This window comes from Ovis aries, chromosome 1, assembly GCF_016772045.2.
Source record: "Ovis aries strain OAR_USU_Benz2616 breed Rambouillet chromosome 1, ARS-UI_Ramb_v3.0, whole genome shotgun sequence".
Lineage (NCBI taxonomy): Eukaryota > Metazoa > Chordata > Mammalia > Artiodactyla > Bovidae > Ovis > Ovis aries.
In genome coordinates, this window is record NC_056054.1 from 178,185,571 (window position 1) to 178,199,963 (window position 14,393).

The 14,393-nt window shown below is 39.5% G+C and overlaps 1 protein-coding gene across 2 annotated transcripts in view; it reads right to left on the reverse strand.

Annotated features, from left to right (window-relative positions):
* Positions 1-14,176, reverse strand: part of BTLA (B and T lymphocyte associated) — a 35,118-nt gene extending 20,942 nt beyond the window's left edge. For both annotated transcript variants that reach the window (XM_042231315.1, XM_042231310.1), the window contains exon 1: positions 13,855-14,176. In XM_042231315.1, coding sequence (XP_042087249.1) covers positions 13,855-13,942 — 88 coding nt within the window. In that variant the 5' untranslated portion in view covers positions 13,943-14,176. The remainder of the gene's footprint in view (positions 1-13,854) is intronic.
* Between the last annotated feature and the right edge of the window lie 217 nt (positions 14,177-14,393).

Consider the following 14,393-nt stretch of genomic DNA (forward strand, 5'->3'; position numbering starts at 1 on the left):
TAAACTGAAAGGAAGGCTCAGAGGGACCTTGTATGCTAGTTATTAGGGGGTATAGAAATAAATAAGACAAGGTACCTCCCTTGAAAGGGTTTGCCTTCTAATGGGAGTTAGGCTTGACAGATGGGAGAATGAAATAACACTATAAAAGGGTGCAGACTTTGCTTGGGTGTGCAGAGGATTAATTTCAACGGTGACTATAGGGGTAAAGCTGAATGGAAAGTTTATATTTGAGATGAACCTTAGTGAGTGAGTAGCTTTTTTATAATCAGAGCAGTGAACAGGACAGGGGAAGTATTTTAAGTCTGAGGAAGTTGAAGGGAAAAAGGTACACTATCCAGGTATCTCATGGCAGATTCAGGGAACTGATACACTCTTGGATCATGGTTTTCTGAAAAGACTGATATGTAGATCACTAGTCGTTTCAGAGTAAATGGAATAAGCACTGGGGTATGGGGAGAGAAGTTTAAATGTTTTTTATCTATCATGAGAAAACACAGAGCCTGATTCTTTTGGAATATTTATAAAGTTCATATAAATAGCTAAAAATGAGACTATTCAATTAAACCTGGTTGTTCAAATGCTAACAGACTGTGTGATATTGATAGCCACCCAGCCTCACTGGCCCTCAATTCTTTAAAAAATAAGATGAAAGGGGACTTCTCTGATGCAGTGGTTAAAGAGTCCATGCTTCCACTTCAGAGGGCAGGGGTTCAATCCCTGGTCAGGGAACTAGGACCCCAAATGCCACATACTATGGCAAAAATAAATAAATAAAGCAGATGAAAAAATTTTACAACAACAACAAAAAATAGGAAGTCCACCTCTCCTACACACATATATTCAACTTCACTTCTCTCAGTGTGTTACTGATGCTAAGTCTCTAAGACATCTAGGTCTCTCATTCTATTACAATGCTACCTTTCCATTTGGGCCTCCCAGATGGCTTGGTGGTAAAGAATCTACCTAGCAAGCTGCAGACGAGACTTTGATTCCTGGGTCAGGAAAATCCCCTTGAGAAGGAAATGGCAACCCAGTATTCTTGCCTGGGAAATCCCATGGACTGAGGAGCCTGGAAGGCTACAGTCCATGGGGTTGCAAAGAGCCAGACACGACTTGGCAACTAAACAGCAACAATAATCACCCTTCCATTTAGCTACTGGGCTATCACCCAATGCTAGTAGCACTGTTGAACATCCTGACTAGTTTCAGGATTCCATGACTGTGGGCTTGGGAGGAGTGCATAAAGGGGATTACAAGTGGAGATGAGCTAGCTGTTAGCCCAAACCATATCAATGACCTGCAATGGGATAATAGAAACATCACTCTGGTTCTTGTATGTTATCAGAAGGATGAAGATCATTGGCTGTCACACTGAGTAGCATAGGAATTTTTCTTGAGTGGAGGAAAGAACGAATGGAGACTTGCGAACAGGCATTAAAAGTCATCAAGGGTATTCTCTCTAGAAAGAAGACGTTAACACTGTCTACCTGCCTGAAACTAAAATGGATGTTTGCAGTCAGGAATAATGCACTGAGGTAAATGATACAATTCTAATTTTCCATCTGACAAGCATGTTGACATTTTCTTGCTGCTTTTCCCGAACTATTAATATGCACAACCATTTTATGGGCTTCCCTGATGGCTCAGATGGTAAAGAATCTGCCGGCAATGTGGGACACCTGGGTTCTATCCCTGGGTTGGGAAGATCTCCTGGAGAAGGGCATGGCAACCCACCCCAGGATTCTTGCCTGGAGACTCGCCATGGACAGAAAAGCCTGGTGGGCTATAGTCCATGGGGTCACAAAGAGTTGGATACGACTGAGCAGCTAAGCACAACACAGCACATAATCATTTTATGACACTCAGGATATCCAAAGCTCTTCCCAAGGGGTTTGTCTTGCCAAACATCTTCTGGAAAAGAATGCCGATCACAGTTGCTTTTGGCTGGATTTACCAGTCAATATTAGTCATTGTTGTTTCTGCTGTTTCCTCAAATATTTATATCTAATGGGTGGGACATTTTCAATGCTAAAAATAATTAAAATAAATGCATGCAGTGAATGATGAAACCTCTACTATCTCCAGGCTCTTATAGGATGAAGTATCCCTTTTTATGTCACTATAGGTTTAGGAAGCCTCTCCTTTTAAAAATTTTCATGAACACTGCTACTGCGTTATTACAGAATATATATTCCATGGCTAGGGTATACCTAGTATAATTGATGCCCAGAGTGCATCATTTTTAACAACCTTTTTTTTCTATATTCAGAAATAATCATGAAATGAAACAAATAATATAATGGCCAGAAAAGAAACTGGCTTTTTTTTTTTTTTTTTTTTGTCATTAAACTTCATATATAAAGCAATGCAGGGACTTCCCTGGCAGTCCAGTGGTTAAGACTCTGTATTTCCAATGCAGGGGGCACGAGTTTGATTCCAGTAGGGGAACTAAGATCCCACATACCACATGGCTAAAAAATTTATTAAAAAAAAAAAAAACAATGAAAGTTTTAAAATATCTGAAAAAGAGAATGCAAAAAAAAGGAAAAGAGCATAGGTATTTATTTAATACTTTTATATGTATCTAAATAGTGTAAGGCCTGGCGTGCTGCAATTCATGGGGTCACAAAGAGTCAGACACAACTAAGCGACTGAACTGAACTGAACGGAAACAGTGTGAACCTGAATCCTTTAGTTGCAGCCTGATATTGTGGTTTATATAAGTAATTTTCCAGTAATTAAAACTAAAGTTCTAAAAAATAAATAAATAAATAAAACTAAAGTTCTATAAAAAATATAATATAAACAATTACTATACTGTACCACTACTACTATCATAAAGTTTTATTTTCTTGATTCATTCTTTAATTTTAAAACAACACTTTAAAGATTATAAAATATAAATCTACAACTATGTAGCTATTAGTCAATAAAGCATTTCAATTATAAAGATATCAATCAATAAAACATTTCAGATATAAACTTTAGTTCATGCATGAAAAAATATTGCACCTCACAGTCTGTGTTTTGTTTCACTGTTTTGAATTTTAAACAAATATTCAAAATATTTACGTGGAACAAAAGAAATGAAACTTTACATTGTGTTTCCTTGTCTCTCTAATCACTATGATATTATTGCTTATTTAAAATCTACTGTTTAAATGCAGAAATATGTAGTACCACAGGGGTTTGAGACACAAACTATGCCTAAAGTAAGCTCAAGTAATTCTGAACATTATAAATTTACTCTTGAAGTGAACATGCCTGTGTGCATGCTAAGTCGATTCAGTCATGTCCGACTCTTCGCGGCTCCATGGACTGTAGCCCACCAGGCTCCTCTGTTCATGGGTTACTCCAGGCAAGAATACTGGGGTTCTTACAGGGTTGCTATGCCCTGCTCTAGGGGATCTTTCCAACCCAGAGATTGAACCCCATAGCTCCTGCACCTTCTGCATTGCAGATGGAGTCTTTTCTACTGAGCCACCAGGAAAGCCCATATATAGCTGAATTTGTATGTGTGCAGGGCCACCTCTCTAACAGGGATGTTCTCTAAGTTAACTTTCATGTAGATGTAATATTTATCAAAGGGAAGGTACTGAAAAATGTACTCATTTGAAACTTACATATAAATTATTAAAACTCAGGAGTAACCATAGTGTTTATTTAGAACTTAGACCAAAATATTTGGGTGGGGAGGAAACATTTTATTACTGATATTGTTCAGAATTGCTGGTATGTGGTCATTAAAAGTAGACTGACTTTGGTTGTTTGTTTTAAAACTCTGTACAGATAATGTATGCCCTTACTGCCCACATCCCAGGAGGAGTGTGGACATCACACTGTTCATGTTTATTTAGTAATGGAACAGTTTCCAGTGCTAAGGGGATACAGAAAGAGCCTCACTTGGCTCTTCAGTTTTCCAATATGATTTTTTTTTCTTTAAATCTTGACAAGATATAATCTCTCAGAGTTTTCAGATCTCTTAGAGGGAGAAAGCCTTTATGTCTGTCTGGACTATCACAGAAAACTTCAAGGAAGAGGTTGAATCTTCTCAGCCTCCAATTTTCACCCCAGGGCAGTTCTGATGCCCTTTCTATTATCGCAGTATAATATCACTGTCTACCTAATCACATGGCTAGAGCCTGGGTGCTATCCTTGTCTCCTGCCCTATTCCTTCAGCCACCAAATTAAGTTAATTCAGCATCCAAAATATCTTTTGAATTTGTTTTCATGCCACTGCCTTAATTTGGGTCTCATTCTACTTCATGAGGATTATTGTCACAGCTTAACAACTAGCCTTCTGCATTCCGAACTTGACCTTTTTCCCCTTCCCCAACCAAATTCATTCTCCACAGTACTGTCACAGTTTATATTCTTAAAATTAAAAGTCAATTGCATGATTTTTTTTTGCCTGAAACCCTATAGAGTCTTCACTGCCTACTGAAAAATGTCCATCCTTCATCAAATGGCATTTATTCCCTGATAATTTATGCAACCTTATCCCCCACTCTTCCACAAAACACTCTAGCAACCCACATCCACTTGATGCCACACAAAATGCCCCATGCTATTTTGCATGACATGCATTACTATATTATAGTTAAATATGTGTTTATGCTTCAATCTTCTGAGTCTTCCCATCTTTCCAGGGATGGCAAAAGGAGATCTTCTGCTTCCCAGGGATAGCAAAAGGAGATGGCCTTAGAAAAAGTATGAAAGTGAGAAGCATGATGTACCCTGAGACTGAACAGAGAGAGCTTCATGAAGAGAAAAATCCCCTGCTCACAACTCCTATGCTGTCTGTGCACTAAGGACACAGAACAGACACAGCTGACTCCTTAGAGTATGTGTGCTTAGTCCCTCAGTCATGTCCAACTCTGCAGCCTCATGGACCGTAGCCCACCAGGGAATTCTTCAGGCAAGAATACTGGAGTGGGTTGCCATTCCCTTCTCCCGGCTATCTTCCCAACCCAGGGATCAAACCCAGGTCTCCTGCATTGCAGACAGATTCTCTACCATCTGAGCTACCAGGGAAGCCCTGAGTCCTTTGTGATGTGGACTCAAAATGTCAAGATGAAGGATATATGCGTCTCAACATACCCTTTAGTGGTTATAACCTAAGCACGAAAGAAAAACTAGATCTTATAAGTATGTAGTGTAGAAAGGCCTGATTTATGTCCATTTGGGGTGATACTCAAAATATTTAAGAAATGACACTCCGTGGTCATCCAGATACCCAGATCAACCAATCAGAAAGGCATGCCAACCACAAAAAACTGGATGGCCCAATATCTTCCAGCTGAGTAAGCCTAGCCACAGGTGTAAATACCATAAGGCGCGGAAGAGAGTAAGTAATTTGTAAAACTTAATAACAACTAAGAAAAAAAGAGGTTTATGGTTACGAATCTTAAATGAAATAGTTATTTCTTATTTTTAAAGATGATATACCTTGATTATAACTATTGCCATGAGGAAAACCCCAACAGATTTTAACCTCTCTATTGAAAAATTCTTACATTTATGGAAAGTTCAAAATGGTTACATTCACTGAAATAAATAAATGACAGTAATGAAGCCTGAGTGCCTTAGTTTGACCTAAGATTGTTTTAGAGTTGACCATAAATATGTACATAAATAATTTTTTTTAAAGCTAAAATGACTATGACAAGTATGTGTACGTGCTAAGTCACTTCAGTTGTGTCCGACTCTTTGCGACTCTATGGACTGTAGCAGGCCAGGCTCCTCTGTCCATGGGATTCTCCAGCCAAGATTACTGAAGTGGGTTCCCATGCCCTTCTCCAGGGAATCTTCTCAACCCAGGGATCAAACTCAAGTCTCTTATGTCTCCTGCATTGGCAAGCAGGTTCTTTACCACTAGCATCACCTGGGAAGCCCATGACATAATATGCCAATAATTTTCTCTTACATGAACCAGGATTTTAGCTTCTATCAGAAGGTACTATGGTAGAAAAACAACTAACAAAAACTTCAGATATGTGATGGGGAGGCCTCAGAAGATTAGTCTTCAGACTCAGGAAGAAACAGGCCTTCAGAGGATGCTGGTAGTGTGATCTTTCTTGCTTTAGGGTGCAGAGGGGTAGAGCAGAGAGATGGGTACTAATAAGGAAGGGAAACATGTGCCTCTCCTTTGCAAACTGGTGTGGTTTAGGGGGTCCCATGACACACTGACTTGAGCATGTTGTTGTTGTTTAGTGGTTAAGTTCAACTCTTTTGCAACCCCATGGACTGCAGCCCACAGGGCTCCTCTGTCCATGAGATTTCCCAGGCAAGGATACTGGAGTGGATTGCCATTTCCTCCTCCAGGACTTAGGGCATAGGCAAGGCCAGTCCACACATAGCAACAGCTGCCGTGTAATCACACATCAAAGATCCTGGAAGGACATCCACCCAGACAGCCTCAAGGAATCTCATGTACAGCATCAGGAAGCCCACATGACCTACTTCCCATCACAAGCTGGCTCACAAAATCAGAAATGTGGTGACTTGAGATGAGGGTAGGGGAATTCCATTGCATGCAGAAACCACTAATTTAATGTTGTATTATGTAGTGTTGATTAAACTTATTATTTTAACTCTGTGGTAAACACACCCATACCACAAGTCAGATATTTCCAGAAGTGCTGGGAATATCTGGGGAAATTTGAATAAGGGTGTACACATCCATTGTTAAAATCAGAAACTCTGTTTTAAAGGATGATCTTTGTTAATGGAAAACCCTGCAGCTTGATTTCAGGGATGCAATGAAGATTTGCTGATCTCAGTCCTTATGGTGAGATGAAGGATTCACACATTTTTACCTGACAAAAAAGATGTAATGTAATAGAGGTCACAGACATAGAAATAGTATGGAAAAATAGTTCAAGGTTTTTTCCCTTTTCTGTGCATATTGTCTGATACTGGTTGCCTTAGGGAGAGGCAATCCATCCTTGTCTAAACACAAATACACCACACATAGCCACACACAGACTTATAAGATATAAAATTCCTTTAGCAAAAATGGAGCTGGAAAGAATGAACTTCACCCCAAGAATACATATGGTATGAATTCATATTTATTCCCTTTACTTAAAAAACAAAGACCATGAAATGAATAGAGAGAATTTTCACACTCATTTTCTATTACTATATTCTTCTTAAAATGGTATGTGAAAACTTTAAGTTTGCTTTCATGTGGTATTTATAGAGCACATTTTGAAACAATTTCTTCTAGGGTTAGAATTTCTCATAATGTGATGTGATTACTCTGGAGAATAGTTTGAAGTCTATCTCTTTAATTCAGTAGTATTGAGTAATCTAAGATTTTAAGCCATATAGCTCTTGGTTTTATCTAGTTTCCCATAACTCTGAAATTTTTTTTGACTTGATACAGTCATTCTAGTATTTGCCACAGCTTTGTCAAACAGCAAAGTATACAAAGTGCCTGCACCATTTCCTTTCCCTGAGATATTAAAGAATGGGACAAGCAGAGAACTTCAGTGATCATCAGGTCAGATAGCTTGTCACATTTGGAAAATCAGCCTTCAGAATCACTGCCTCCTCTTCACTGCCACTTGCCCACAATTGCATCATATTTCACATTATCAAAGTACTATGAACCCATCCTAGGTGCTCCCAAGAGAAGGAAAACAGGGATATGCTAATATTTTTGAGTTCTTATTACGTACCCTACATAGTTTCTTTTGATCCTCAAAGCAATTTTATAAGGTAGTTATTATTATTATTATCTTTATCTTAAGTGGGAGAAACCAAGTATAGAGAAGTTAAGCCACTTACTTAAGATCCCCAGCTGGCGGGAGTCAGATCCAGGACTGGGACTTGAACCCAGGCCTGGCTAACTCCAAGGCACAAACTCTTATCTAGAAGTGTAGTTGTGAAAGCACATGGGAACACGCAGGAAAGTTGTTGGCACTGTGGCTGGTTCACAATACATAATAATAAATGCCAGGCATTCCTATATTTTGGATAGGATGAATTTACAGAAGTGACACGGCAGTTGAGTAATTGTCCAAGGGCACAAGGCCTGTGGGCAGCAGAGTCCAGGTGGAAACCCACAGTGCCTGCCCCAAGTGCCTCTGCTCTGAACACTCACTTCCAGCTGCTTTTGGGGATCAGCAGTGATCTGTATATTCACCAGCCAAACAAAAATTATAGAGATAGAAAAAGGGTTCTATTCCATAGAAAACGTCCTTTTATGTGTATGTTAGTCACTCAGTCATGTCCGACACTTTGTGACCCCACAGACTGTAGCTTGCCAGGCTACCCCTGTCCATGGAATTCTCCAGGCAAGAATACTGGAGTGGGTAGCCATTTCCTCCTTCAGGGGAATCTTCCCAAACCAGGGATCAAACTCAGGTCTCCTGTATTGCAGGCAGATTCTTTATTGTCTATATGAGACATGAAATTCTTCAGAATTATACTAAAGAGGAAGGCCAGTCTTGGTCAAAACTAGGAAGTAAAAAAATCTTTGTTCTGGGTGCTTTCTCATGCTTTCTCTGAGTACTTCTTCATTACTTTCCCACCAAGGGACAAATGACCCCCCTGTGACTCTTCCCTACCAGTCATGTCTTTGTCTCCCCAGACCAGAGGATTCACTCCAGTCTTGCAGAGTTCTGCCTGTCCTGTATGATGAGGATGAGTACCTGGCGGAGAGTGTGTTAGCCAGTGTGTAATCACCTCTCTGGAATAGCAAAAGTGTCTAGCCAGTTCAATAGACCCTACAGAAAAATGATTCTAATTGACAATTTAGAGGATAGTTCTGGGCAGGGAAGATTCTAGCAAAGCTGGGCCAGTCCTTCAGAGATGCTAGGCCTTCCACCTTGCTCACAGTGACCTTAGGGAAAAAAAGCAGGACAGGAAAAGCCTCGAGCATACCTTAGAAGCTGTGAACAGTAGCATTCAAGAGAACCTTTGGCATTTTATAAGAAACCAGCGTTTCTAAATACTGCCTTTGGTGTTTGAGTGGCTATGCATGATGTTTAGAGTAACCGTCCTTCCATTTTGTGCTGTTGGAAGGACACAAGAAAAGTCCATCTCTACTTCTTTTACAGATACTTCCTCACCTTCCTAAGATATTATATTACAGAGATTATACTGAGATTCATTGGTATCTTCAAAGCCCTAGAAGATACTTAGCATTATCATTGTGGGCAGAAACTGCCAATGGCCCTCCAATATTAATTCTCCTAATATCACAGAAGAAAAAGAAATAGGATAATCACCACCCAGCTAGAATCTAAATGTCCCAGCCCTCCTCATAGTCACTTCTGGACAATGGGTTGTTTGTGATATATTTAAGTTCCATGTTATGCTTATAAGATAAATGTAGTTATCAGGAATGAGAAAAGAAGTTAGAGAGCTCTACCAGACAAACCTAATGTTTCCCCATGACTGTCTAGATGGCCCCTCTATCACTCTCCTTATCTGTGTTCAATGTGAACCTCATATCGTACATATTTAGATTCTGAGCATACTAACACGATCCCCCTGCATGTGTACACAGACAAACAAGTAATTTCTTCCATTGGGAACCATGGAAATCAGAGTCCATAACCAAGGAGATAATGATATCAAGAGTTGTTTATAGCGACTTCTCTGATGGTCCAGAAGCTAAGACTCCATCCTCCCAAAGCAGGGGGCCTAAGTTCAATTCCTAGTCAGGGAACTAGATCGCACATGTGTGTGCTCAGCTGCTCAGTGCTATCTGACTCTTTGAGACCCCCATGGACTGTAGCCCACCGGCTCCTCTCTCCTACCCATGGGATTTCCCTTCTCCAGGGGATCTTCCTGACCCAGGGATCAAACCTGCATCTTTGGCATTGGCAGGCAGATTATTTACCACAGCACCACCTGAGAAGCTCCAGATCACACAAGCCACAACTAAAAAGAAAAAGACCCTACAAGCTGCAACTAAGAGCTAGCTCAGCCAAATAAATAAATAATATTTTTTGGTAAAAAAGAGTTGTTTACAGACAACCTTTTATAAACCTCAAATGAGAGATGATCTCCCAATACTGCTTTAAGGAGACTATCAAGCTAATAAAGTTTTGTACTAAATGGGGGGAAAAAGAAAACTAAACCATTATCAGTAAACTTACACAGCACTTACTGTGTAATTTTAGCTAATAAACTTCAGGTACTATTTTAAGAGTTTTACAGAATTAATTCACTTCCTACTAACAACATCCCTATAAGTTCAATATCATTGTTGTCCCCATCATTTAGATGAGGAAAGAGAACCAGAGAGGTTATAATCAGAGAAGCAGTAAATGGCAGAGATGGGAAAGTAATCTAGTAATCTGGAATGATCTTACCTGCTCTATCATTGCCTTTCCAAGAAAAAAAGCAAAAGACTGGTTTTATCTTTGAACCTGGTTACAAATGCCTGTGAATATTTTTCTTTCAACAACTCTAAAATGTAAGTAAAGGTGAAACTCACAAATGATGGAAATTAAGTCGGAAAGTCCCAGAGAAGTAAGATAAACTGACTTCAATATTACAATAGCGGAAACTTTGATAGTGGGACAGAGGAAGTAATAATTAAAGAGTTCAGTAATACTTAATTAAAGTCTATTCAAGGCTGTGATCAACATAGGAATTAATCTTTTCAAACCTTAATCCAGGAAATCCTGTAACTGCAGAATGTATTCCTAGACATTTACATATAAATTACTCATATCTTATAGCAGGCACTTTTGTGATAACAATATACAGGCATTTGGCAGAAGGTTGAGCTCCATTTCTGGCATAAAACGTGTATTTCAAGAGGAACAAATAAGCATATCCAGATAAATAATCCTGATAAAGACACTGTGTTACAAAACCAGAATATGAAGGAATGAGAGATTTTGCTCCAGCGTTTCTGCTCTGACCCAAGGATATGGCCTACTCATACTGGAGAAACACAATGTGGGAGGAAGGTGGAGTACGGATTCAAGATTTCCTCCTGCCTTTGTTTAGAACGTGTATAGTCTACACAGTAGCCAGACATTAACTGCAGTGCTCCTGGATGCTTGATGCTGAAATCCTTGGCTGATGTTCAGATTGAATAAGTTGAGCATCAAGTGGTCCAGGGCCTCTCAGCTGGAGTCACTCACTGAGGATGGGGCAGGCTACTGACAAGAGCATTTCCACTCGGAGCCTTGTTCTTACCAGCATAATCAACCCATCCGTCCATGTATATGTGCTAACACTTCTATTACTTCCATCCAGACAGAAATCATACGCCAGATACAAAGGGACAAAGCTCCCCCTAAATTTTTTTGAGAACCATAAAATGCAAGCAAGAATTATTTCATTATGAAGGAGGACCTTCAACAGGAAGTTTGTAGAGAACATTACCTTTTTTCACAACCTTATTATTGATGCAGCCACATTCCTAAGAAGATATACACATACCTCACATTGCTTTGAAGTGGAAAGGAAACATTATTTTAAAACTATTCTTAAAGACTTTGAAACTTTGTGCCTGTGTAAAGAATTCAGTAACTATATCACAGGAAATCCCTAAGATATAAAGGTTAAAATAAATGAGGTTTAAAGGAATAGAGTCATCAGCTGTCAGGAGTACAAATCTCACCAACCTATGTTGTTGTTCAGTCACTGAGTAGGGTCCTACTCTTTGTGACCCCATGGACTGCAGCACGCCAGGCTTCCCTATCCTTCACTGTCTCCCTGAGTTTGCTCAAATTCATGTCCGTTGAGTCTAGTGCCACCTGGGAAACCCCTCAACAACATATACCCCTAATTTAATTCAAGTAATGCTGCAATCCAAAAACATATATAAGCTATCTGGCTAATTCTTTGTCCAAGGCTTTCTGTTTTATCGTTCAAGTAATTCGAGTCACTCTGCTGCTGCTAAGTCGCTTCAGTCGTGTCTGACTCTGTGCGACCCCACAGACTCTGCCGTCCCTGGGATTCTCCAGGCAAGAACATTGGAGTGGGTTGCCATTTCCTTCCACTTTGCGCTAAACATATTGTACAATATACTTCATTTATTAATTCTATTTTTAGCTTCAAAACCTCAACTATTGTAAATGATAATGTTAAAATTTGTTTCCCATTTATTTGAATATTCTGTGGATTGTATGGTATAAAGAATATTAGCAAAAATAACATTAATGTTTGTAGTCTAGTCACTAAGTTGTGTCCAGCTCTTATCAAACTTTTATTATGTGAGTTTACTATGCTGTGCACTTTACCTATTGTATCTGTAGTCTTCACAATAGCCCCATAATTTAGGTAAATTATTATTATCTCTATTTTACAAGTGAGGAAACTAAGGATAAGAGAGGATAAGAAACTAAACCAAGGTCAGGCAGAAAGTGGCAGAGCCAGTCAATGAACCCAGTTCTGACACACACTGAAAGGAGGAGCAGAGTTGAACTGTACTCCTGTGTGACACAGCACTGCACACTCTTCAAACTGGTATGATTTCTCTTTAATAATATTTAACTTCAGTTGTAACTTAAGTGAAAAATACAGCTGGCCGTCTACACATTTCATCAGCACAATACCAGCTTTGTTGCTGTTGTGCTTGGTCGTGTCTGACTCTTTTGCGACCCCGTGGACTGTAGCCCACCAGGCTCCTCTGTCCATGGGATTCTCCAGGCAAGAATACTGGAGTGGGTTGCCATTTCTTCCTCTAGGGAATCTTCTTGACCCAGGGATTGAACCTGAGTCTCCTGCATTGCAGGTGGATTCTTTCCCACTGCACACCTGGGAAGCCCCTTAATACCAAATACTTAAAAACATAAAAATGCTTAAGAGAAGGGTACTTTTTAATTTTGTAGCTGTTTGTGTGCCATCCTGGTATCATGAAGACAAATTTCAAAACACAATTTCAGAACTGAAGATGACATGCTAAAGGATTTCAGTGACCATGTTTTCTGATTTGAAACTTACAAGAGTATGTGCTTGGGGGGGATAAGGCAGGCTATTTACAACCAGGGAATTAGAAACTTCTGTTGTCTTTCATGGCCCCTCCCTCTTTACAATATATGGGCATCTCTGACAAAGTAAAGGAGCAAGTGAACTCATCACTTTTTCACTTGTATAAAATTTTTGCAAAAGTGGCCAAACATCAATGCAGAATTTAAGCTGTTTTCTATATCACATGACACCTCTAACCTACAATATAATAAAAGCAGCGGCAGAACGCACTGATCCCATATTTCTCAGCATTGTCTCATTCAGTATTCTCAAGGCACATGCCCCATGAAGCAATTAAGGAGATTTTATTTAGCCACATGCCTGCAACACAGGAGACCCAGGTTCGATTCCCAGGTCTGGGAGATCCTCTGGAAAAGGAAATGGCAACCCACTCCAGTATTCTTGCCTGGAGAACCCCATGGACAGAGGAGCCTGGCAAGCTACTGTACATGAGGTTGCAAGAGTCAGACATGACTTAGCGACTAAACCACCATTCCAGAGTAACCATGGAGTCATGTATAATCCCAGTTATCCAACACCTAACCTAACCAACACTCCTCTAGTCTCAGTTTGAAAAGAAGCTATTTATTCACCAACAGCATGACATCCAGAACAATTTTGCTAGTATAGTCATAAATTTATACTGAACTATTTATAGCATTTGCCCAATTCTCTGTTCTTACCATCAGAATATGTTTTTAAGAAAACCAGCCAAACTCTGACTTAAACACTGTTTTCTAATTTGGTCTATGTTCTTTCTACCATGTCTTCAGTGAGCAAATCCAACTACTTGGTTTCATCTGCCATTATCCACTAGGCACAAACACTACATTCTACTAAGATCAGCAAGGGAGAACATTGCTTCCAACATCCCCCCCAGAAATATATAAGAAGTTGGTGTCTTACCATTGATACTCCAAATGCTTGCATGAGGAATTAGGAAGAAGCCCCAGAACAATTTCCCAGTTCCAAGCACAGTGAGTGATGTCTTCATCCTGTTTATATCAGGGATGTTCAGGTAGAAAGCTTCCCTTTCTCCCCTGAATCTTTCAGAGTTGGATCAGGTTATCTACCTCAATGACATCTATAAAATAAACAAAGAGAGAGGAGGTGGGAGAGGACCGCAAGAAGAGCCCAAATATTTTGTGAAACAAAACAAAGACTAGGTGGGACTCTGTTCTGTGGTTTTTGCTTCTTGTCAAATTGGCTGTTCAGTTTCAAATGCTTTGATCCGTAAAGCAGCTCAGTCCTTAAATACTCCTTTTTGTGTCAGCCTTTTTGCCCCACATTGGGGTTTTTCTCATTCCAAGTTCAGTGAAATGAATAATTAAATTCTAAAGAAATTTATATTGGTGAAATATTTAGGTTGAGATTTTAATCAAACCAAAGTCAGAAAATTCATGGTAAAAACTACCTATAATAAGTATATATTTCCCCACCTTTTC